Raw genomic sequence first — 27,561 nt, 5'->3', positions numbered from 1 at the left:
TTTAAATATTAGAACCCACATATAGATATTTTAACAATAATACAAGATAAATATATATAATAAAAATAGAAATTCTATATGGAAGACAACATGAACATAATATTGATAAATATGTATAATAGCAATAATAATAACCATATACAAAATTAAATATCATAGACACCTACCCTTAAATATTAACTTCTAAACAAAATCAAAACATATGTATATCTATATGTATATGTGCCTGCAAAAATAAATAGCCACTTCAGTATCTCATAATAAATTAAAATAAACAAGAATGTACAATAAAAAATAAATAAATAAATAAAATAAAAAAATACGTGCTTGTGTGTGTTGGGTCAGTACGGTGTGTGTGCGTGTGTGTGTAGCAGGGGACTTACACAGGGACTTACTGTGGGAGATCTAAACAGGGAAGCGTGGTGTGGTGGTGGTGCTTGGCTGCGATTGTGTTGCAGAGGGAAGCCTCGGGTCTGTTGTAGCAGATGGAGGTGCTCGGGTCTCGGTTGTTCACAGATGGTGCTGAAGCTGTAGCTGGTGATGGCTCCCGGTTGCTGTGGATTTGCAGTGGCCAAGAGCAGGGGGCGACGGCGACAGGGCTGATGCTGTTCTGGTGTGGCGTGGATGGGTGGTCTGACAGTGTGATTCTGGTGTGGAGAAGGTTCTCGGTTGCTGTGGAGAGGCCGGAGACCGCCTCGGCTGGAGTTGTTGCTGGTGGCCGCTGCTGCTGGTGGCGTGAAGAGGGGAGGCCGGGTGATTGGTGCTGGGACTGGTGCTGCTACTTTTGGCCGGAGATGGAGAGTGATGACAGCTGCAATGGACGGGCTACTAGATGCGGGGCAGCGACGGGGCAGAGGAATGAGATGAAAGAGACAGAGAGGACGGAAGAAGAAGAAGAAGAAGAAGAAGAAGAAAAGAAACAGCTTTTTGTTTTCTTCGTTTTCCTGGCCTACTGCGTGTTCGCCCCCCTTATATAAAAAAATTCTGAAAACCTTAAAAAAAATTTCCTTTTTGATTTTTTTTTCTTTTTTTTTTCTTTTTCTGCTTTTACTATTATGGTAATAATGAAAATAGAAATAATAATAATAATAATTATAATAATAATATAAGGATCAATAAGGTAATAATAATAATAATAATGCTATTACTAATAATAAATAATTATAGTAAAAATAAAAATAATAAAGATACTATTAGTAAAATAATAATAATAATAATAATAATAATAATAATAATAATAATAATAGTAATAGTAATAGTAAAAAATACTAAAAATAATGACAATAATAAAATAATAATAATAATAATAATAATAGTAATAGTAATATAGTTATAAAAATAATAAAACATAATAATAATAATAATAATAATAATAATAATAATAATAATAAAAGTGATAATAATAATAATAATAAATATATTCAAAATAATAATAGTAAAGTAATACTAATAATACTACTGGTAATAAATAATAATAAATAAAAATGATCATAAGAAAGTAATAATAAAAATACTAATAATAATAATAATAAGAATAATGTTAATAATGATAATAAAAATACTAATAATAATAATAAAATAATAAAAGGGAACCCCTTGTTCTATTTGGTTAGGGCAAAAATAGGGTGTCTACACTGTGATTGAGATATACATCTTACGTAGTTTCAAAGATTAGCTTGTTGATACACTTATTGCACTTGATTGAATATAGACATTACTTTGAGTGTTGATTGCACACATAACACTGAGCTTATAGTTCTTACATTATTGGTGTGTATTGATTGATACTGGTACAAATCTGCTTGTTTGAGAAGCATAAATTTTGTACACATCTTGTATTGTGATTTGGTTGTATTCCAGATATGGCCTAAGGGGGCGTTAATCCAACTTGAAAGGATTGGTTGTAAAGGTTTAGGTTAACCCTGTGTTAATTTGACCTAATTGTATTTCAGTGCCGCTCCACCCGTGAAGTGAGCCTTAGTGGAATCCTTGTGCTTATGAGCCAAGGCAGGGACGTAGGCACATTTGTCGAACCTCGATAACATATATGGTGTTATATCTCTTTACTTGTATTTTTTTGCATGCGTATTTTGTTTACTTGCGTAATTTAATTTCAGTTGAATATATAGATTTATTTTATATCTGCACTAGATTGACCCTAGGGTTGTGCAATACTGTTGCTGAATAATTGAGTTAGGAGAGAAATTTTTAAAATACCAATTCACCTCCCCCCCCCCCCCCCACACCCTCTTGGAATTACAGTAAAGTTAATAAAAATGATGAACTAAAATGTAGTGTGCTTGGGAATGATAATCACAAAATGTTAATTACTAAGATCCATCTTTAAACAAGACTTTGGACTTGTATTTATAAGAAAATTGGGCTACTAGCCATTATATGGCCGTTGGCTTAATAAAATATTTGTTTACTTTTAAAACTAGTCGTTTTATGGCCGTTAAGGTTCTGAACCCGACGCAAATTGTCGATGGTTTCCTCAGGCAAGAAAATCATTCAGCTCTCAGCCTTAAACTGTCGATGCACCTAACCAAATCATTGACGGTTTGCCCTATTTTGTCCATTATCTAAACCTTCTTATTTGTGAAAATCTTCAACACAAAAGTTGTTGGTTTTGTTCTTAGCTTTCCGTAGATACCAAGATTGTCATTTTTGGAGTTTGCTAGCAAAAGTTATGTTCCAAATATTGAAGGGTGTTCCTAGAAATTTGGGAAAAGAATTTGAGTGGTGCATAAATGTGGTTTTAAACCCAACCAAGACCAAGTCTTTAAAAGATTATAACACTAATATGATTTAAAACATGTCCCATATAAAAATACATTTGAGTAAAGGATATTTTTATAAAACTCTTGTTTTGGCTTTGAGAACTTATAAGTACTGAACTTATGACTCGGTGATATCCTATGTACTCTTACGAACTAGTATGCACATGCAATTTGCTCAACTCTTACTAAATAAACTTGCTCGAATCAAAACTACAAAAGTTATAGTAAACACTACCTCAAACACAGCCCATTATACATATGACTTTACATTTGTTTTGATGGTTGTGCTTGAGTCCTTTTAAGTGATTGTTCACTTTGATCTTTCCTTCTTGAATTGACCACTCGATCTTTGCCTATGAGAATGTTCGCTTGATCGTTGGACTAAAACTCGTATCTGTGTGATTTCACTACTTATACCTACGACAACTTAGCATGCAAAAATTAGTTTAACTTAGAACCACTAATGGGTTATTATCATCAAAATACGACAATTATGAGCATGTAACCACAAGGCCAACAGGGCTATTAGAGCCCCGTCCTATGTTAACGAGACTATAGTAAAGTGTCCCACTTGACTTCATAACCAACTTGGTTTAAGTTCAGGACATAGGGTATAAATCATGGTTATAAAAAAATATTTTCAATATATGATACTTTTGTATCGACACCAAAATATTGCTTGACAGAGGATGCAACACAATTATTTTTCAAGAACATGTCATCAAGTATTGGGGTGTATCCCAATCCATCATTAGTGACCATAACATAAGATTCAAAAGAAACTACTATCTAGAACCTTTTATTATCTTAAGTCCCCATCTCAACATATCATCAATCTATTAACTGCAAATTAACAAATAACAAAAAAATCAATGGGCTACTAGAGGAGTACTCGTGCCAATTCATCAACTCTAACTATAAAAGTAATGTGCAACTACTCAATGAGAAGTTCTTGATAAGATCCATCCAAAAGAGATCAATTTGCTCTAGGGTTAATATAGGAGACCATTTTGCAAATATGTAGGTCTAGTCCCCATTTTGGGTAAAGTCTACAAGGCTTCTTACAAGTTTGATCTTCCAACTTGGATGAAAGTATACCATGTGCTTTATGTTAGCTACCTCAACCCATTCAATGTCAACACTAAAAATCCAACCTGTAGTTAATCAACCAACACATCACTAAAGGACGAACAACTTAACAAAAATGAAGTTGAAAAGATCCTTGTAGATAAAGAATTACATTATCAAGGCAACAACAACATGATTTTTTGGTGAAGTGAAAAGACCTCAGAGATGACGAAATTAATTATATGTTACTAGAAGAAATGCATCCATTTGTGGATCGAGTTTAATATTACTTAGCATCAAAGTCTATGAGAATGCCCAAGGCATAAACAAAGAAGAACGTCATGAGTCAAGCTTGTTTAGGGTCTATGCTTGCTTACAATGCTTGTCTTTTGCCTGCTGAGTGGATAACCATCCTGAAATAGTAGTGTAGAATTTGTTCTTTAATTTGTGTAATTCCTTGAAGAAAAAAAGGGAATATAACTCTTAAAGTATGATGATGTTTTCTTGTGTTATAGTAGGAGTTGCATAGAAAGATCTTTAGGGGAGAACGAATGTTCATAAGTAATTGTGTAATTAACTAACTATTATAATTGTATTTGCCCTACTTGCTTCCCCCCACTAAACACGCATTGCAATAAGATTAGCTATACTTTTAGCACATCAATTTCATGTTTGCTTCTTGCTTACTCAGCTTGTTAATCGGACATTAATATTTTATACTTATGAACATGCATATTCATGTAATGAATCCACATATCAATTAAATTAATGCATTCAACTAGTATTGCATGAACCTTCACAACAAGCATATGACAAATGTTGTAGGCAAGCATAAAGCCTATAATTTGAGTAATATCTTAAATAAAAAAAGAGAATATAACTCCTAAAGCATGATGATATTTCCTTGTGTTAAAGTAGGAATTACATAAAAAGATCTGTAAGTGAGAGTGAATGTTCATCAACAATTGTAAAATTCACTAATTGTTATAACTGTATTTAGCTTACCCTCGTTAAACAGACATGATAATAACATGAGTTATACTTCTTTAGCAAATGACTTTCATTTTACTTCTCACTCACTCAACTTGCTTAATAACTGTATTTAGCCTACTCTTGCTAAACACACACGATAATAGCATAAACTTTTCCTTTTTAGCATATGACTTTCATGTTTACGTACTCACTTAGCTTGCTTGTTGCATATTTTGTATTTGATACTTGTGAACATGTTCAATTGGTGAATTCACAAATTAGTTAGATTTTGGCATTCAACTAAAATTGTACAACCCTTCACACAATTTAAAGCTTGCATTCTTTGTAATTTTTCGTATTGATAATATATTAATTATTATTCAATATTGTTTATACACATGTCAAGACATAAAAGTTTTTTGAAATGCTTTGTAAGACTTCCATATTGAACAGTTGAGATGAGAATCTTATATACATTCATGAGAATCTCACATAAATCAATAAAAGATATTCCTAATTCTTGAGAATCTTATAACATGAATCAATCAAAAATATTTCTAGCTGATGTAAATCTTACAATGTGAATTAGTAAAAAATGTTTCTATTGAGATAATGCCCATGAATATCATTACATGAGAACATTTTCATTTTCCAATTCCTTTGGAAAAAATTGTTTATCATTTGTGCATGGTCTAAACTTTAAAATAGAGGGAATTCTAGTAAAAATAGAACATGAATATGTGTCAATTCTAGACACAAAACTGTACAATTATAGTATATTTGTTTTCAACAATTCTAAGTGACACATTGCGCAATACAGGTACACAAGATACTGTCACAATTTTTTGGGATGTTAATTTTAAGTTGTTTTGGTTTGTGGAATATTTATTTATATAAATAAAATGATTACTATAAAAAATTTAATAGATTATAACAAATTTTAATATTATTACAAAACAAATGACGATACGTTATTTTTTTATAAATTCATATTAACTTTTCTCAAAAATTACCATGAAGATAACAAAATAACACAACCTTCTATACGTTTTTTTTTTTTTTTTTTTCAAAGCATCATACCCTGTATAATTTTTTTTTAATTAAAGTCTTATCTTATTCTATTTATGAGAATAGATGTTTTCATAAGGCATACATAATCTGTCTCTTCTTTTTTTTTTTATTTTTTTATTTTTAAAAAAAGGGCAACACTTTCTATCTTTCTTAGAAAATCCCTCACTTATGGCGAAAAAATACCGTGGTTCCAACCTTGAGACTTGGGAAAAAAAAGAAATCAAATCCCAAGAATCTAAAACTGATTTAACCAACTTATTTAAAATCAATAAACCAATGACTAACAACCAAACTAATAAATAAGAACTAAACAACTATAAGTGAAAAACAAACAAAACTCCGAAAGATCTCAAGGAATAAACCAACCACTTCAACCTTCACAAACACCAGCACAAAGCATCACAAGCGCAAGGAAGGAAATGTCAACAAATCCAATCGAATCATTCCCCTGTTTTGCATTATCTCACCTCTCGTTCAAGCCAACCGGAAAAAAAAAAATCTCAATAAACACTCAAATTACATGTATCATATTCTAAAATTACATTCCTTCCATGCATAGCAGAAGGTTGCTGTTCTTTCCACAGCAATCTATGTCAAGCAGTGGATTCCCAGTTGCTGCGGAAACAAGATTTCCCATGGAAAAAAAAAAAAATGCACAAAGAACATTGGCATGCCTCGTGTATGAGGTTGTATATTTCAAGAGAACAAAATTTATCAGCCATGTATATTTTTTTTTCCCCACTGTACAGATGCTTCGGCAAAGCAAGAGAAAATAAGAAACTCTTCGCTATATTACATGACCGAGGCCCAATTCATCTTCAATGTCATCGCCATCATCGAAGAGCTTCAGAAACCGAGCCTGCTCCTGTTCTCGCTTCCTCTTCTGCCAATATTTGAATGCGGCCACAGCTCCAAGAATTGATACCATTGAAACCAGAGCACTAATCATTACCACTATGAGTACATGCATTCCCTTTCCTCCATTGTGTGATTCAGAGGTGTGATTGGAAGCTACAAATGGCAAACACAATCAAAATAATATATTAGACTAAGTAAGCATTAGGTTTGAAATTAAGCGTTCATATAAACAGAAATATCTGCAAAGTCAGAAAAGCATTTATGGCATTTGAGGACGTCTTATGAATGAAGTTTCTTTAGGCATTCATGCTTCTCCATTACAAAAAACACAGTGCCGAACAATATGCAATGTATAGACCAATTCTCAAACAGCCCGGTTGATAATCTCTAAAAAGGATCAAGAGCCACTTAAGGCAGCTCCATACAAAAGAATTTTTACTAAGGCTGTAGAACTCAAGATTGCTAGAAGAATTTTTCTGTGAATCACTTGGATTCTGGAGATCAAATCTAATATCTTGCACAAACAGTGAATGCCAACACCCAAGCAACCTAGTGGTGGCGAGAGCAAAGATGAACATTTAGAGAACCATAGGTCATTTGTTTGTCTCCTGCGTGAAAATGACTACTTGGCAGCTACCTCAGGGCCACTGTGACCATCTTCACCCAGTGCCACAGGTGAGAACCACTATGTCACCAGCTAATCTATAGTCACTCTCCTTTTTTATGATCACGCACCATGTAGACAACACATTTTTATTTCCATAAGAAGCCCAAAACTCCCAGCAATCCCTGATAGCAACCAACATCCAACCATATATTTCAACCTTTCAATTTTATGCTAATTTTCTGTCAAGGAAAGACTTGGGTTGGGTGTGTTTTGATGCGCCAAAAAATTGGAGTCGTTTAATTTCGCTTTCCATAAAATTTCATGGCTCAAAAACATTCCTCAGAATGAAGTCCCACAACAAATAGTAGTAAGATAGGTCAGGAAGTTAAATAATCCCATCTCTGTGGAAGGTCAAAAGAATCCAACTGCCACAATTAAAAAGGGCGTCCCTAGGCCACAAGACTTTGCGAGGGTAAGGGGGAAGTTGCCACAATGTATGCAGCCTTACTCCTACTTTAATGCAAAGAAGTTATTTCCTTGGACTCAAACCCATGACCAACTGGTCACAAAGGAGCAACCTTAGCGTTGATCCAAGGGTCAACCTCAACTGAACAATTAATATGAAAATTACACTGTAGGGATTGCAGTTTAGATAGACTGCATGAGAAGTTGCATACGAGATTCTAGTAAATTAACATGACAGAACACTCACCATTTTCAAGAGGAACGCAATCTGGACACAGAAATGTAGCATTGAATTCCTGTGCTTTGACCCGAACATAAATCCCATGGGCATCTGAAAAATCAGAAGGACACAACTCCCACTCATCAAATACATCATCTGATTTAATGATGTCCCTCTCATAGAACCCACATCGCTTGCATTTTTTATTTGACAGTTTGGTCAGAGGCTGAAAACAATAAAAGCACAACTCAGAGAGATAGAGAGAGAGCTTGCACTAGCCATTTGTACTGGCAAAATGCTATGCCACAATTTCAAGATCAATTTCCAAAGTAAATTATTAAGGTTAAGAATGTATCAAAATTTACAAATGTAACTGCAACAGTAAACTGTAACTTCGTTGAAAAAACAGTGGAAATTTTTTTGAAAAGGGGGTGGGATCGAAAACAAGAGGCATTTAACATGTCATGCATAAATTTGCCAACTGCCAAAATCAACAGATACAATGCCTTGGAAATTCTGTTCAATAGGCCATACAAATTAACTTGGCTCCTCAAAGCAGCTAAGTATAGCAGGATGGCAGTGATCTTATAATTTTGTGCTGCACTGGTCACTCTTCTATATTCTGCATTCTCACAATTACAAAAGAAAAAGGTATTTCAAAGATGGTACATCTTTGCTTTGTTGAATAATCCACCATTTTTTAGCCAGGAAAATTGCCAAACTAGTTATATGACTTGCAAAGGGAACTGCTACCCAAAGTGCCCACTTTGCGCACAAACCCATCAAAATAATAATATTTAACCCTCAATCCTTCTCAATTGTCATGTTCATGGCCATATATATGACACCACGAGAAGCTTTGTATTGAAGGTAAACAATGGCATAAATGGAAATTCACCAATAACAGATGCCCATTTAATCATTAGTTCCTGCCCTTTAAAGTTGAAACAAGAAAGATAGGTGACATGCTATCATTAACCAGTTAATAAAAATATAATGAGCATTTTTATCATTATTGATTTATCAAACTAAGATTAAGATTTATTTTCATCAGATTTCTGGCTTTTTGAAACATCATCATGGTGTAAATAAGAATTTATCTATAAGTTTCATTGACTATAATGCAGATGGCATAAGAGAATTTTTCATGAAGCAGTGCAGGTCCTTCATAATTTGCTTATGCAATGCTTGGTTTGCAGAGTGAAATGGGGTAGGAATGAAATGGAATAGAATGGAGTGAAAATTTAACTGGAAACCATGAAGAAATCAAGTGACAAATTTGGTTCCATTCTGTCCAATTTCATTCCATTCTTATGTACCCAAAGTGTAGTTAAGAGTGCTGACCATGGTCAGCACACAAGATCAGACAAGAATATTTTATTCACTTCAGCAGACAAGATTAATTACACATGTTTAGCACAAATTGAAGAAATTGCTTATTCAAAGAAGTCATTCCATTCTTATGTACCAAAAGTGTAGTTAAGAGTGCTGAGCATGGTCAGCAGACATCAGACCAGAATATTTTGTACTCTTCAGCAGACAAGATTCATTACATATGTTTTGCACTACCCCAAGAAATTGCTTATCCAAAAAGCATAACTGCATTGGGGAGGGTATTTAAAGGAATTGCTTATTGGTCTATAGGCATGATGCTTAAATGAATATTTATTTCTCTCCAACGAATTCTCCATGGTGATGGTTTGTTTGGGTAAGAGTGACGGCAAACCTCAAAGAACCCTTGACTACTGGTTTTTGGCTCAAAGAAAAAGGAATCATGCCCTTTGGAATATCTTTCGATCTGAAAAGCTACAAAAATTCTGTCATAATGATGAACAGGGTGCACCCAAATGAGGGAAATGAAAAATAGGCACTGAAGGAGAGGCAACGTAAGGATCCAAGCTTGACATTGGTTAAATACTGAAAATGGCATCTCTGATGATGAAGATAAGGAACAAGAGAATGATAACCAGTCACACTAGGGTTTCAATCCAATGAAGGAAAATGCCCGTGAAGGGCTTCAGAGGCACCTCAGGAAGAAGCTGAATATAATGATACAAAAACCACAAAGATCACCAAGTATTCAACACCCACTACCTGAGGAGGATGCAGCAATACTGGCAATTGCAGTGTGCCAAATGTATGGCAAGTGATGTCCTTTCTACAGGTTACATGAATTCTAAATCAATTGACGCGATACGTGGCAGATCCTACATTTCTAACTTGGCAGTAAATTAAGACTAGAAAACATGGATCACAATATAGACCATGAAGAAATTTTGGGCTCACTTGGCCTATGGTTTGAACCCAATTGTTTGTCATTATGGCAGATCCTACATTTCACTTGGCAGTAACAACAGGGCCAGAAGGCATGGATCACCATACAGCTGTTGAAGAAAATTTTGGGCTCATTTGGCCTATGATTTGAACCCAATTTGTTTTAATAATCAAGTGAAGCCTGGGAAGCCTGCAGGGTTGACATCATTGGACCAGGCCCTGGAAACCAGGAAATTGCAAACCTACAAAGTTTTTTTAACAAATTACTCAAAAAGGGTTGTAAATCACACTGAGACATCATGCTAGAAGAAATTGAAAAAGGAAAGGGTACTTGTCCATTCAGTTGAACAATAAAATGATGAATTACTGGTGTATCGTGCTGAAGCAAATGAAAAAAAAGGAGCATCAGAAGGGTGATCAAAAGCATAAAAAAAACTGAACTTATCCCTGGATCCATAAACTGGGATCTCTAAAGGAGACTCTTACCAGGTCAGAGGACCTTGAATACTTAAAGGCTGAGGAGGCAGGCTTTATCAAGCCCCAACATTCACCACAATTATTCTCAGATGCAACTGTTGAAGGTTTGGTCATGCCTCGACAGTTCATTAACCAAAGGCTAAGGTGAGGAAAAACAAACCCATCCTCTTCTTGTCAGAGACAAAACTTGAAGGCTAGCTAGGAGTGGACTGCAAGGAATTTGGGGCTATCAAATATTATTTGGTTGAGGTGAAGAACAAGATTGGAGATGAATTTTATTTTCACTAATGAAAATATTACTGCAGCAGTCCTGGCCAGAGAAATTGGAAGAACCCGGGCTGCCAAATTATGCACATGGACCTCCTTACTATCAAATTCCATAATAATTATGGGATCTTCTTGGTAAGTGGTTCATGAATTCCAAGATGCTTCGCTTTTTTGGGAATTTAACAGCATCTATTCTCAGTTTCAAAAGAAAGAGATGGGACATTTTCTACAACTTCCAAAGGTCTATGTCATTTTATGAATGACAAGGCGTTATTGACTGGGGTATTGTTGAAAATATTTTTCCACATGAAGTAAAACTAGAAGTGGTATTGCAAATATTAAGGAAGAAACTTGACAAAGGTGTGGTTAATTTAGAGTTGAGATGTACGTTCCTCCGAGGAGTTACAATTACTCATATTCAGGCTATTGAATCAAACTATAGCTCCTTACTTTTGGATACAATTAGAGATGGTAATGGATTTCCTAAACCTTTCAAGTTTGAAGTAATGTGGACATAGGATCCTTCCAGCCTCAAGGCTAATTGAGAAAGCTTGGAAAGAGAATTTTTCAGGGCTCAAAAGCTTATATTTTGTGCAGAAATATCAGACAAATTAAATGTGCACTAAAACTTGAAACACAGAACCCTCCTGGAAATTACTTAGAAAGGATAAAGAACCTCAGAAAACAGATTGACTTGCTTCAACAGCAACAGCCAGCGGTTAATTTTGGCCTCAGAATCAAAACTGAAGCAAGACCTTGATGAGCAATTATATTTTTCAGATCACAAAAACTTCATTAATGCAAGAAATGAAAAAAAAAAAATATTACAGGAAAAAGAGGACAAGCCATCCTCCTTTGAAGCAAAATCCAAAAAGGGAAAAAAAAAAAATATATATTTTTACATCAATGCTGCCTTCCAACCCCTTTGGACGTCGCACAGCGAAATACCCTTAAAAACCCCAAAAGAATAAGCCCAAAATGTAGCCAAAAATGAGGCCTCCGCCCAAATAAAATATGTTGGAGTCTTCTGATCTCTAAATATCTGGTCGTTCCTTTCAATCAAAAGCTTATGACTGGATAGGTGAAGTCATTTGTTCACTGTTCCAAAATGTGTCAATTTCATGACAAATTCATTAGGCAGATCAATCAGTGCATTTCTATTTCATCCTTCTCAGTCTTAACTAATGGAAAGCCAACTGATAACTTTAAACCCAAAGAGGCCTGAGACGTGGAGATCTTATTCTCAGTGCAGAGGTTCTTCCAGACTTTTTAAAGTATAAATGTAGGGCACCTCATGGGATAAAGATTGCAAGACAATGTTCCACAGAAAATTTGTTATTCTATGCATGTGATAATTCATATTCTGCAGATATAGAGGAGAGAAAGTAGATGCTATCAATAATTGCAGAGAACTTTATGGTTCTTGGTTTGGCCAACATTTTGTTGGGCAGAAAATTAAACTTTGTTAGGAGAAGAATAGACAATGGACAAGTAGGATAAGTAATTCTCCAGAACAAAACAACAAAGCAAAAAAGAGAAAATGTGCTAAATACAAAGAAGAAAGAAACAACAGATCAAGCTAACAAAGCCAGCCAATGGCTGGATACCAGAAAAAAGCCACATTTTCAAAGCAACCTGATGAATAAGCCCACCAAGAAACCAAATCCAGGCCTGTCTTTCTAGTATCCTTTAATATTTTCTTTCAATTTTTCAAGATTCTAGCAGGGGTTGCTGATAAGATTGAGAAGATAATGAGGTATGTCTGGTGGTCAGGGGTAAGGGGTTTTAGGGATCTTTTGTTAAGTTGGGGAGTGGTGGGTAGGACTACACAGAAGGGTGGTTTGGGTATTGGAATCTGGTGTCTAAAAACACAGCTCTTTTGGCTAAATGGTTTTGGCGGTTTTCACTAGAGAACTGTTCCCTGTGGCATTTGGTTGTTAAAAGCAAGTACGGATTAGACGAGAATGGGTGGGATACTAATTGGAGATTTAGATGTTCTTCGGAGGGTCCGTGGAAAGCTATCTCTCTGAGTTATCCCCTCTTCATTCCCTGCATTAAATTCTTGGTGGGAAGAGGTAGTAATATCCATTTTTGAAAGGATCCTTGATTGAGGAATGCAGTTCTGTCCACCTCCTTTCCACGCCTTTTTTGCCTGAGCTCAGGGTAGGATGGGTTCATTTCTTCTTTTGTTCTTGATCCAGATGGTCTTTTGCCTTCTTGGGATTTCCACTTCTCTAGATCATTAAATGATAGGGAGATGGTAGAGCTATCCTCTTTGCTAGTCTAGTTGAATAACTATTGTTTTTCTCTAAAGGAGGATAGGTGGTCTCAATCTGGAACCTTCAGGGGTTTATCGTGCAAATATTTTCATGATTTTTTGAATAGGTCTAATTTATCTTTTCCTCTCTATAGTTCCATTTGGAAGGCCAAAGTCCCTTTTAAAATTAAGGCTTTTATCTGGTTGGTTGCACTTGATAGAATAAATGCCAATAACTTGCTGCAGGTTAGGAGACCTTTGAAGGCTATATCTCCAGACATATGTGTTCTCTATTTTAATTGTTCAGAATCATCAGCTCAACTGTTCATTCATTGTGAGTATGCTTGAAGGGTTTGGAACAAGTTATTTGGTATTTTAGGTGAATGTTGGGTGAGTTCCAGGACATTGGAGGATTTTTCAGCAGTCTTTTGCTGGCTTTGGCAGGAAAAAGGAAAGGGCGGCGCTTTGGAAATGTGCTTTTTTTTGCATTCTTTTAGGGGTTGTGGATGGAGCTTAATGCATGCATTTTTCTAGGGAAGAAGTTGGAAAATTATTTGGCTTCTCTTTGGTGCATGGGACAAGGGAATTTAAGGGGGTGAGCTTTTTTTATATTCAGCACGATTGGCTTTATGTGTTGGAGCGTTAATTTGTGCTGGTTTTTCTCTCTTTAGTCTTTAGGTTGTTTCTTTGTGTTTTTTTATCTTGATTTTCCAGACTTTGTTAAGGAGATGTCTTATTCTCCTAGCTGTATATATTCTTATTCTATTAATGAATTTCTTCTTCTATTATCAAAAAATAAGCCCACAGAAAAACAAAAAATGACAACTGATCCTAAATCAAACCGATAGGTGAAATTTGATTTCTGAAAATACACGCATTTCACTCTGGCCAAATTCGCACAATATAGACAAAGCTACATACCGCCACAATGCCCCCACATCCTTTGGCCTCTCAAACCCTATAAAAGAAGCCAATATGAGATCCTCCAAAAAGGTAGGTCTGGCCAGCTTTTTACTAATGAAAAATCTGGATTGCTACTCTGCAAGAATATATGAAGATAGAAGGCTAATGAAATCAGATAAAAACTTGGTCTGAAGTAGATTAACAACAAATTAATGTATTTGGGTATGAGCCTTCAGCCTGGTAGATAGGACTTCCAGTTTATTGCAGAAAGAATTGCATCAAAGGTCAGTGGTTCAGAGGCAAAATCCCTCTTTCACAGTCCAAAGTACTTTTGACTAAATCAGTAATGTTGGCAATATCATCATAAACAATTACTTCCATGAGGATTCATAAATCCCTCTGCAAGAAATGTTATTCTATAATGAGGAAGTTTTGGTGGGGTCACCCTCAAGAAGGAGTTCGCAATTTCGTCTTTAAGAGATAGGATTCCATTCGCTGTCCTAAACAATCAAGTGATCTTGATTTTCAAAGGATGAAGGACATCAACACTATTTTGTTGTCCAAACTAAAGTAGGTTGATGATTTCTGACAAAAATTCAAAAATGGGTTAACTCATTCAGTCAAAATGTACTGAACAAAGGAGAACTTCAAATGGGAGAATCAGATTCAGATTCTAAAGTGTGGAAAACTATCATGCAAGGTTGAGAGGTGATTGAGAAAGGACTGCTTTTCAATATGCTCTGGGGAATCCATTAACATATGGATTCAGCCATGGGTGCTAAACTCGTCTGTCACACTGGTCCCTATATAAGATGCAGATCAATTGCCTTCCAAGGTGGATGAATCAATTAATTAAGATTTCAGAACCTGAATTTTGGACCTGTCAAGTTCTTACATTAATGAAAACACATGCAACCTGGTGAAACAAATTCTGCTTTCAGGGGGGAGAATACATCTATGTGGGTTAAAACTATGGTATTAAATTTCCATGACACTGTCAAAATTTCCATGGAAATTTTCGCTTTTCATCACCCTTGAAATCAAAATAGCATTTGCTTTCTGTCTTATGAAATTTTAATGAGTCAGCCAAAAGTTATCAAAGTCTTGAAATTTTGGTGAAACTTGTTAAAATATTAACTATTGAATGAAATTTCCTCGGAATTCAAATGTGAAATTTAAAAAAAAAAATTTGAAACTTCTCTCTAAATTTTCTTCTTTTTTTTTTTTTTTATAATTGAAACCAAAGATTTTTACAAGGTATTTTGAGATTGTCTGAAAAATTAAACTTGGATATTAGTGACAAAGTTTTATTTATCAATTTATGTGTAAATCATCTTCATTTTTATGATAAATAATATTTAACTGATTTATGAATTAAATATGTCTAATATGAATATTATATTATAGATATTGCACCTCATACACAAATACCTATCATTGATGTTAGTAGTTCTAAAACTTGCACTATTATGTCTATTAACTATTTCTAAATTTCCATAAAAGAATTTCATGCTTTACTACAAAATTCTATCATCTTTTAAAATCTAAATCAAAATTAACATCAAAGTCAAAATTTTTCCGTACTTTTGAAACTTCGAAATTTTAGTCGAAGCAAGAATTTGAGACATTGGTTACCCATGGTAATTTATCAGTGAAATCAGGTGACTTGGTTGATCAGGCTCCAAGATTCAGCAGTCGCACAAATCATTCAAACATCTGGAGGAAAATGTGGAAGATGAAGAACAATAAACAATTAAAGACTACAATTTGGAGAATCTTCGGTGGTTAATCCCAGCAATCCTGTGGCATCCCTTCGCAAGTTAAGAATTTTCAGGGCTTTCCTGACTCTCCCAGGATAGCCAAAATTATTTAATTTCCCTGTTGCAAAGGTTTAGGGATTAGGGAAGCACCATTTCGCAAACGTTCAAGATTCTTCAAACCAATTCCCAAAACAGCACTGGTTTGATCTACTTCAGTTAAAAAATATATGTGTAAAGAGAGAGAGAGAGAGAGAGAGAGAAAGGGAGAAAGAAACAGTGAGAGAGAGAGATACATTGCACTTAATGCTACATCTAGGAGCATGGATTTTGGGCCTTGAATTTGGATTTGTCTAGATTTGAATAAAGTCAACACAACCGAATGTCTGAACTCCATCCTCTTAAACACAGGGTAAGAGTTTTTCAAAAACAATAATGATAAAGGGCACATGCGCTGCAATCTTGAACAGCAGCTGAGATCAGATAACTTGGTTGATCAAGCTGCTAGATTCAGCAATCACAGAAATTATTCCACACTTGGAGGAAAATTTGGAAGTTGAAGAACAATGAACAATTGAAGATAACCATTTGAAGGGTCTTGTGGTCCCTCTAGGCACTCCTGGGGTGTCCCGTCTCAAATTAAGAATTTTCAGGGTTTTCCTGAAACTCTGAGGATAGCAAATTATTTAATTTTCCTGTTTTAAAGGTTTAGGGATTGGTGAAGCACCATGTCACAAACGTTCGAAATTTTTCAAATATCCCAAAACCAGGCTGTTCTATGTTTGAGAGCATGGATTTCAGGCCTCAGATTTGGATCTGTCAGGATTTAAATAAAACTCAATAGAATCTATGGTCATAACTCCAAACTTCCAAAAGGTAAGAGTTTTTCAAAAATAATAGTGATAAAGGGTGCATGCGCAGCAATTTTGAGCTCCATTGTTGTTCGTTCATGATTCCCAGCAGAGAAGGTGGCCAACAAACCTACATCTGCCATGGCTGCGTCCCCAGTCACCCTTTTTCCCAGGTCTATCCCAACCCCCATCACTATAAAAATCCATGCCTCTCTCTCCAAACATAGACACCACCTTTTCTCTCTCTCTCATGACCACCCTCCCTCTTCTGCCATCTCTGGCCACCACCCTCCATGCCACATGCCACCTGCCACCGTGTCTCTCTCACCCATCTCTGCCTAAAGAAAAGAAAGGAGATTGGGCAGCAATAGTCACAGCTGCCACCACTCTCCTCCCACCTGGCTGTTCAAGATAAATATCCTCACCCTCTCTCTGCCACCCTCTCTCCGCACTGTCTCCAGTGTTTTCATTCACTCCCTTTCTCTCTCTGCAATAAATGGGAGGGATGACAGCCTCTCCTCCCCCTTTGAAAATTTATTACTACCACTACTAAAATAAACATTAAAGAACAGAGAATAAAAAATAATAATAAAAAACAAAATGAATATTAGCAAAAAGAATAAAACCAAAAAAAAAACTTATTTACACGTAAAATACCCAAAAAAAAAGTTTAAAAAAATCAGAAATCCAAAAAAAAAAAAAAAAAAGGAAATAAGACATTACAAGAATTCAAAAAATTCTGAAAAATCAAGAGGTAAGATTGAAAAAAAAAAGGAAAAAAATTCAAAAAAATAAAAAACAAGAAAAGTTCAAAACCACAAGTATTTATTCCTTCTTCGTTATAAATTTGTTCGATTTAGGAATGCAACAAGACACAGTCTCATTGTTACACGAGAACTCTACCATAAAAGCTACTTTACATTTTCCTAGTCTTGACCACTTCCTAGATAACTTTTCAGGTTTATAATATTAAAATTTATGGAAATATATATATATATAGTTGCATTTTTTCATCTATTATACATCGTTAATAGAATCTTATGATTGTTGTTCAAATCTTATGATCCAATCATGTAGGATCCCGATTTTAAAACCTTGTTCTTGAAATTTCTAATACAACCTAATCACCTGTGAAGGGGCTAGCGTTTTGGCATCCCCTTAGCCAAACCCATGTAGTACTAAAGCATGCAATACCACACCTAAGCTTGCCTTAATCAACCTTTTCTTCCCACACCAAAAAGAAACCTCAAGGATTAAACAAATAGCATAAGAAGGAAAATAAAACTTTCACTATTCTTGTGGGGAGAGAATTCAAGCTGGAGAGACCTCTTTTTATAGGCTCCCATGCGCAGCTACTTTCTTAACCTCTGGCTAAGATCTTGCCACCCATATCCCTAATGGATGGCTAAGATCTATTGTAGAATAATCTCAAAGATATTCCGTCTCTACAACTTACTAGAACATACTAGAATTCTCTACACAATTCCATGAGAAAAAAGCCTACTAGAATTCTTTAAGACAATTCTATGGGAAAAAACCTAGACTAAACTCCTTCACTTCTTGAATCATCTTCCACATAGGTAGCCTGCTTTGTGCCCATTCAGTCACCAACATTGGCAGCGCCTGAATGGCAGAATCTTGCTTCACATGCTCAACACATGACACTTCTTTAGGGCGGCAAATGGCTCAGGCCATTCTTGAGCAGCTTCGTTAAGGGTTGGCTCACTCATTTGCATAAATGAATGCATCTGAAGCCTATTTTTCAGTCTTGTTTAGGCTCATGAACAATCAATTTATAAGCTCATTTGAGCTCATTTATAGGCTCTGGTTAGGTCTTCTAGAAGCTTCCTAGTGGACTCAGTGAAAGGCCCAAAAAAGAAGTGGCAGTAAAGATGTCAATTTAACACCCACTTAGTCTGATTCTTGCCTTCATTTTCACTCTTTCCCCAATCCTTAAATTTTCAATTTGACAAATCTAGCCCTAACTCTCTATTTCGACTATAAGAGTTACAAGATGAGTTGCAAACTCATTCACAGTTAGAAGTTGATAATAGTACAATAAAAGGTAGACATGGTATCATCACCACACCACTCCATTTATTTATGCCTGTTTCAAAAAATTATCAAACAAACTTACCTTTAAACTAAAATTAACCAAGGCTTGGTGGCAAGATAAAGTGAATAAGTATATTCAAACTCGGTTTAAAATTGACCCAACCTTGAATTTGGTTGATAAGCATGAACAAATATTCAAGCTTAGTCTGAGCTCAGTTAAAAATTTGATGAACGAGATTGAAGACAGTTACGCTCAACTCGGCTTGGCTCCTTTTTTTAGACCAACGCTTTGTGCATGCATGGAATCCTTCAATGCTTCAAATCCATTTGTTGGTGAAGCCGAGGCATCGAAGTTTGGCTATGATTAGTGCAACAAGACCTAATGTCGCAAAAAACTATTGTTGAAGGAGATGTGCAACAATTGATCTAGGCAATAAAAATAGATAGCGATTCACTATTGGATGATTTTGGCCTTTATTCAGGATATTAAATCTCTTCAGCATTGTTACTACGTGGACTTCATGTTCCTTCCCAGGGACTCAGAAAAAGTTTCTCATACTTCAGCAATGTGGGCAGCTGGTAGGAAGATGAGAGGTCAGATATGTTTGGTGCCAGTCATATGCCTACTCTGTTGGCTTTTATTGTGGATTGAAATAAGGGTTCTCTTTTTCTTTACTCTTCAGTCTTGTTTCTTTGTTTTCCGCAGATAGTTTTTATGGCTGTTTTATGCTGTTTTTTGGCCAAGCCAAAAATAAAATAAAATAAAAAAATGCACACGCTATGAATCCAAAACCATCTAAAGGAAACCATCCATGTATAACGATCTAAAACATTATGACTTCAAAGTTATCAATATCCACCGACTACTAACCTGCCAAGACTCTTCACCCTTGAAAGTATAAAAGACATGTGGTTCCTTCACATCAGGCAAAACTGTCTTGTTCTCACCTTGACATTGAAAATAAACCGTTGGCTTGGTTTTCAGCCACTCATGGGTTTTGAATATTTCAATGGACTTCAGTGTAACAACTGCTGATGACACGGATCCTGTAAAAATCATATTTCTAATGAGAGAGCTGATACATCTAACCAGGATCACATATAGGTTAACTAATCAACACCAGAACTATCAAAACTAAACTATCAAACAAACTTTCTACATACCAAAAAATGATACAAATAAGTGAATGACTCTAGATTTCAATTAAGGTAATAAAATAAATAAAAATTCAAGTATCTTGATAATACAAAGTATGCTACAGTGATTGAGAACGTACTTAAATTTGCAAAATAAGGCCGCAATATACGTGATGGGTCAAATATGTAGTGCTAATCACAGAGGTGGAACTACTTATTTTTTGGAGGGAAAGCAGGGGTGGGGAATCTTAAGGCCTTTACATAAAAATCAGGATGGCCCCCCAGTGCCTATATATTACAAAATGACCCCAAGAAATAATTCCTGGATCCTTCACTAGCTGAGCTTGAGACCCCTACCAACTGGAGACAGCAAGCCATCTCAAGTCACTGATAGAGTTGAACCTATCCAACCACATCGAAAAAGAACAACAATGTTCCCCAGATCAATTGCAAAATTTATTAGTATATCATAACATAAAGCATGAATACTAAGGATATGAGATTCCCCAGAGTTAGTAGACACAAATTCACAAAATCTTCAAGCATAAGTTATAACTGCATAAGTAACTCTAACCGACACATTAGTATGAGACAAACTGACAGTTCCAGCTCCCCAAACGATCAAGGTGAAACTCATACTGCAAGCACACCCAATTTTGTGTGCATCAGTTACATACCCTAATTTTCATTTTACATTATATCCAGCCTATATCATGATCTACTCACCTATACCATTGACCATCAAGCCGCAACACACAAAAGCACCAACATACAAAATTCTACAATTAGCTGCCAGAAGTTTCGATCAAGAACTTGAAGCTGAATAAATTTGAACACGATGACGCCAAACAGTCAATTTCAAAAAATTCAGTTTTTGTGCAAATTGCATTTCCTAAAAATGCAATTTTTTCACATTATTTAGACCCATATAAATATCCAAAACAACCATCTCTTGACACTCCATTCCAATCACAGCTGCTAAGTTTTTTGAAGTTCGTAAAATCTTTAATCCTTCCGGCAACGTCGTCATTTACTGCACATGCATGAATTTAAATCCAAATTTACACACATGAATTTTGTTCACGAATTTAAGCCCAAAGAATAACTCACTTGCACGAAATTAATCCGTACAACGATTAAAAATTTTTCTAGCTATCGAAGAAATTTTAATTTACCTGGAAAACAGCTTAGAATTATCGAACAGGGGAGGAATATTGAAGTGAAAACCGCGGAACTCAGCAGAAATCGAATTGGCATATCGGTTGATTATCCTTCGAAGGCCGCTCTCTTAATCGAATGATCGATTGATTTAATCTTCAGAAAGGCACCCTGTTCCTCCTCTTGTTGGACGCAGTCCAGTCTTCCTTCCACACGGGGGATGAAAAATAATATTCCTTCACGCCGCCTAACCGCAACAACTATTCTTAAATTTGGAGTAATTTTAAATTAATAACTTTGAATTTAATTTAATATTTTCTAAAATTATAGAAAATTCAATGATATATTTTAAAATTTGACACAGTTACACCGCCTAACTTAATATATTTTAATTATTTTAGATAATTAATCTTATTTATTTTTGTCCAAATCCACATAAATTTAAATTTAAAGTCAAAAATTCATTCTTCTAAATATAGAATAAGTGTTTTCACTTAATGATTAATCATCTAAAATATAACGTAGTTAGATGTTCTAACCTATAATTTCTCTTGTTTACACTTATTTTCATCCACCAAGTTAACTTAGACAAGCTATTTGTTGCTTCTTCAAGCATCTCTTACTTACTACAAGTAAACTAGTATGCAATAGGGCACTTCCCACTAGTACCCTGTACAAGAACCTCGGGTGTAGTAAGTGGTTGGAACCATAAAGACAACTCAAAGGGATTCATAATTATACTAGAAAACCTATGCAAGTTGTAACAGAATTAGGCAAAAGCAAATAAATCAACCCAAATTTCTCATTAGTAGTAATCTACTGTCTCAAATATTCCTCAAGAAAAACATTCACCCTATCAATTTTGCCATCAATTTGAGAGTAATTAATTGTAGAAAATCTCAATTCAATCCCTATCTAATTGAATAAATGAGTCCAAAACCTATTAGCCAATCAATCATCCCTATCACTGATTCTTTAGGCATCCTGAAATGCTTCACTAAATGTTCGAAGAATAATTCTATAGTCACCTTGGCAAGACAAGCATGCAGGGCTAGAATGAAGACTGCACATTTGGTGAACCAATTAACATAAAAAATATTGAATGCAAATATTTCACCTTTAATAAACCAACTATGAAGTTTATAGATAAATTCCTCCAATTTTTCTCTATTCACAAGTAGAGATTGCAATAACCCTACCTCCTTCTACCTCCCTAACTTATCTTGTTGATATATAGAACAAGTTTTGGCATAAATCTTAATATCTTCTTCCATCTTAGGCCAAAAGTATGACCTTGTTAGTAATGCTAGTGTTTTTTCCCTTCCTGGATGTCCAACCCATTAAGCATCATGCACTTTTCTCAACAACACATTATGAAGCCCTCTAGTAAAAAGAACATATATTCTGTTTCCTTTAGCGTGCAATAGTGCATCCTCTAATTAAATATCGGTGCACACTGCCTTCCTGCACCATTTTTTCAAGTCTATCAAATTTAGAATCTAGTTTTTTATAGCATCTTGAATGTGATCTATAAAGCCACATTCCAATTGAGTAGGAGTTGTAACATAGCTCTCCACTTCTTTCTTACTTAATGCATCAACCACTTAATTCAACCTTATTGGTTTGTGCACTCATTCGAAGTTAAAGCTTCAAAAACTCTTGCAAACATGCCTACTCTAATAAGAGTTTTTTTTTTTTTTTTTTAGCTTTGAAATACATGTTTGCCACATTGTCCCACTGTAAGTCTAGGATCTAGAAAATAGTGGTTCTAAGTTTCCAAAAAATGCACCACCATAGTCATCTCCTTCTCATGAATAGAATACCAAAAGTATCCACAGTTATTTAATGAGGCTCAACGCTAGGCAAGTAAGTGTTTGGTTTTAATTATGAAGTTGTTTATAGTAGGTTTGTTTAGTTTATCTATTTATTTCTAGTTTTAGTATATGGATGGTATTTGGGAGAGTTTGAAATAGTTATTGTAATCTCCCAAAGGCATTGTACGTAACCACAGTATTTTTTCTTCATAAGTGAGGATTAGTAATAAACTTGGGACGGAACTGCTATGTGGGTGACTACCAACTCTTCGGTAGAACTAGGTTGTCATTTATAGAAATTTTAGAGGATGTGATCGGTATTAGTTAGCAAATTTCAAGGATGAATTTTTTATAAGGAGGGGAGGATGCAGGAATCCTAACCGAGAAAGATAAAAAATAAAAATAAAAGAAAAGAGAAGGGAAAGAAAAGAAGAAAATTGGTTTGGCACAGGTCCAAACCGTTGACGGTTAAAACTACCTAGAGCATTTTAAGTGTCAAACCGTCGATGGTTTTGTAAAGCTCAGGAAAACCGTCGATGGTTTTCTCTAGGCTGGGCTTACTTAAGTAGTAAGTAAGGTTATAGTTTTCATTTTAAAACACTCTATCACTCTCTCATATGACTCTCTCTCTCTCTCTCTCTCTCTCTCTCTCTCTCTCTCTCTCTCTCTCTCTCTCTCTCTCTCTCTCCTAAGCCTCTCAAATCACTCTCACGTGCTCATCGATCCTCTTCCCTCCTCCTGGCTCATAGGTTATCGATTCTTGGCAAATTTAAGTGGCTAGGATTTCGTGTTTTTGAAGGTTTTATGCAGTTTTTCCAGGAACTGACAAGGTTAGATTATGTTAGATATTTTTGAAATATGAACCGATTAAATTGAAGTATATATTTACAAAAACAATATATATGTTTTTTGAACGAATCAGGCATATGAAAATGATTGTTTTGATTATTTTACGTATTTGGGGAAAACTAAAGTGAATGGGTTGATCACCTCGTATTTTCAGCAAAACATATAGTTTGAGTTAGATACAACCTTAGAGATTATCATACCCTCATTTTCAACAGTTTATATGTTCCCCGAGCATTTTATTATATTATGATTTATCAATCAAAATTATGTGGCATGAGAATAGGTATTATGGTATAGCTAAACATGAAAATTTTAACAGATGGTTTTTGGGTTATAATATGTCATTTGTATGTCGGGTTATGTTATGACGGCTGTATGTCGAGTTATGTTATGACGGCTGTATGCCGAGTTATGTTATGATGACTTTATGCTGAGATACAATATGATAGGTATTATATGGAAATGTGAACAAGACAGGTTTTATACAGTTTTATGAAAATAAAATCATGTTACAGTTTTTATTACGTATATGCAATATATGGTTTAAGAACCCTGAGGGCAGATGTTATGAAAGCATGATATCGTAGTTATAGTTTGGTAGGGAGTGCCACCGTATGAGTATGGAAGTGTGGTGTTTCGGATAGTCGATTTGGCTTGGGTACAGTACTACTCTTGATGTGTGTTTTGGAATACCCCTCCTGATGTGTGTTTTGGGGGACCCAATCTAGGTACATTCCGGGAAAGGGTAGGCAAATCGTACTTACAAACGGAGAATTTGACTTAGCATTGGTCGGCTGGCCAGATGCTAAGTCCAACCTTCGGGCTGCATAACCCGTCATGGGGGGAAACACGTTGTTGGCACAATTAGCCCAAGATGTTTGGTTCTTCTAAGCATATATTTGTAAATTTACAATAAACGGGCTATATTGAGCCAAATTAGGTTTTGAAAAAAAAGTATAGGTAATTTCAGTTGTACAGGTGAATACAATTTTTTTCTAAAATGTCATTTTCTGTTCAGTAACAAATGGAGGGATTATTATGTTCACACTAAAACTCATGATAGTCACACACTGATGATAATCTAATCCGTTTTACTAAGAAGTGTCTCACCCCAATGTCCATCTCATCTTTTCAAGTCTTACAGAAAATCGGTCCTAGCTTACTACGAGGTTGGGATTAGACTATTGGTAGTGGTTAACAGAGCTAGTGAGACACCAGATATCATGTTTTGTCATATTTAGGTTATAATATAATGACAGGGAGTTTCATATATGTGTTTGAGGCAGTTACAACTCTGGTATTTTGTTTTAAGGTGGTTTTTATTCCGTTGCACGTTTATGTTTTCAATTATGGACAGGAACACCCGGGACCCCAGTTTGGGAGTGGGCTGTGTATTTATGGTATTAGATATTATTATAGATAATTATGCACATTTTCCTACGTGGCACTCTAAACCCCACTTTTGAGTTTCGAGGTGTTACATAAGAATATCTTGCAAGAGATGAGCAAATGCATATGCATATAGTTTATGTTAGTATAAAACATCAAAAAAGAGTTTTCACATGCATACTGATTCATACCATTGCATAAGATGTCAAAATGGGCTTTCAAACATGATTTCTTAAACAAGACGTCTTATATATACTTTAAAACCTCATTAGGACAAGCTTAAATTATCACTAGAATAAATATATCTCATTTACACTTATCCTAGCATGGGCTACTTCACTTAGAGGCTTATTAGTGTGAAAAATTGGGGAATAGTCGACTAATGCAATGCATTCGTCGACTAATAAAACCAATAGCCTAAGTTGAGTTTTTGCCCAAGTGACTCGTCAATGAATGGGCATGAATTGTCAACGAATGGGCATGACTTATCGATGAATGGTATGTGAGTTGTCGACGAAAAACTATTGTAGCTAAACATGTCTTTTTGTCTAGGTGACTAGTTGGCAAAAAAGGGTGACTCGTCGATAACTGAGGGCAACTCATCGACGAATCCATGGCATTTGTTGACGATCAACAATGGGCGAATTGATGCAAAACGAGGTTCAAACGACTATTTTTTTGTTTGTCTTGCATCAATAAGTTCCCAACAGGTAGCTTGTTTTCTTGCTCATAAATACCAGAAATTTGCATTTATTAAAATTATTAATTGAATATTGGTTGTTGATTAAGTTTGTAGTTGCATTCAAAGCTTTTACATTTGCTCAAAGGTCTCTTGCTCTTCATTCTTGTTATACATCACTTGCTCAAAAGAGTAGTGTGAGGATTTGATTTGTATCATCAACTCAAGAAGGAGTATTTTATGTATTCTTTACATTTATTGTGATGCCCCGATTTCATACCATTTTTTTTATATAATAAATCCATAGTCAAATCACACATCGGCCACGTCCGAATCTCTGATACCGTGTTAGCATAACCCGACCCAAAGTGGGATACCGGACAATCAGTCAAACTTATATAACAACCCTATTAGCAGAACTCAATATATACAAATCATCTAGAATACAAATAACTAGAGTACTATACATCCATATATATATATATATACACACACACACACACACACACACAGATCAAACACATTCCCAAAATCAATCAAAACTCTTGGGGAATCCTCCATCCCTAACTCAAAACACTCACCCTGTCTAATCAAGGCATAAGCCCCCCTCTATCTCGGAGCTCTATCTCTAGGTCTGTCACAATTCCTTGAAATATTTAGATATCTGGGTAAGACACATCTCAATAAGACAGAATAAATTATTTACAGTGTGTGGCAATATGAGTTTCATTATATCATAATATACATATACATTTTTAGTGATAACGCCATGTGAGAAAATACACCAATCATTCTCACAATCATATTGATATAAAACATAAACTTTTATAAGCTTTATTCCCATCTTTCATCTCATTCGAATGTAAGCCATATTTACCAGCAAAAGTTCCTGAGGATAGGGTCAATACACACCAATACATGTAGCTCCCCACTGCTTTGATATCGTTTGTAACCCTACTTGATTAACTCGGGTACGGCTACAACTGTTACTTATCAGGGCACTCATCTTACTCAGTAAGCCCTCAGGTGAAGCGTTTTACTTCGCCTTATTTATCTATGTTATTAAACTCACGCTTTTTCTTTTCACTTTCAATTTCATTTCATTATCTAGCACATGAGTGTCCTCAGTAATCAATACATCCGCGCCTGTAACTCGGGCTACCCTGAGAATATTCTTTCTACTCCATGCTTCACCCTATGGTTGAGGTTATGCTACTCTGGCGATATTCTTCATGTCATGCTTCACCCCATGGTAGCCTTGAAAATATTCTCCACACCTTGCTTCATCCCATGGTCGAGGTTATACCGCCCTGAAAATATTCTTCACGCCATGCTTCACCCCATGGTCGAGGTTATACTGCCCTAAAAATATTTTCCATATTTCATCATTCACATTTCACATTTCTGTATTCACAACTCATTATTCATACTGCATTACTCACAATCATATTTCATCATTCACATTGCATTATTCACATTGCAATGTTCACATTCTAGTATTCTCATTTCAGTTTTCACAATTCAGTATTCCCACCATAATATTCACATTTCAAGATTTACATTGCAGAATTCACATTGCAATATTTTTATTTTCAGCATTCGCAATTCATCTCATCATATCAATGATATTTTCATCATTTCAATACACATTTC

General features: G+C 35.2%; 1 protein-coding gene across 1 annotated transcript; it reads right to left on the bottom strand.

Moving 5' to 3' along the window:
- Positions 1-6,311: 6,311 nt before the first annotated feature.
- On the bottom strand, positions 6,312-21,441 carry LOC131160367 (uncharacterized). The gene is made up of 4 exons (XM_058115988.1): positions 21,195-21,441; positions 19,754-19,929; positions 8,069-8,267; positions 6,312-6,902 (listed from the first exon to the last, which is right to left on the bottom strand). Exons 1-4 carry the CDS (start codon positions 21,274-21,276, stop codon positions 6,679-6,681), a joined length of 681 nt encoding a protein of 226 aa, XP_057971971.1. The 5' UTR covers positions 21,277-21,441; the 3' UTR covers positions 6,312-6,678.
- Between the last annotated feature and the right edge of the window lie 6,120 nt (positions 21,442-27,561).

The sequence above is a fragment of the Malania oleifera genome, chromosome 7 (genome assembly GCF_029873635.1).
Source record: "Malania oleifera isolate guangnan ecotype guangnan chromosome 7, ASM2987363v1, whole genome shotgun sequence".
NCBI lineage: Eukaryota > Viridiplantae > Streptophyta > Magnoliopsida > Santalales > Ximeniaceae > Malania > Malania oleifera.
Note: the sequence above shows the minus strand (reverse complement) of the source record. Positions and strands in the feature narration are given on the sequence as shown.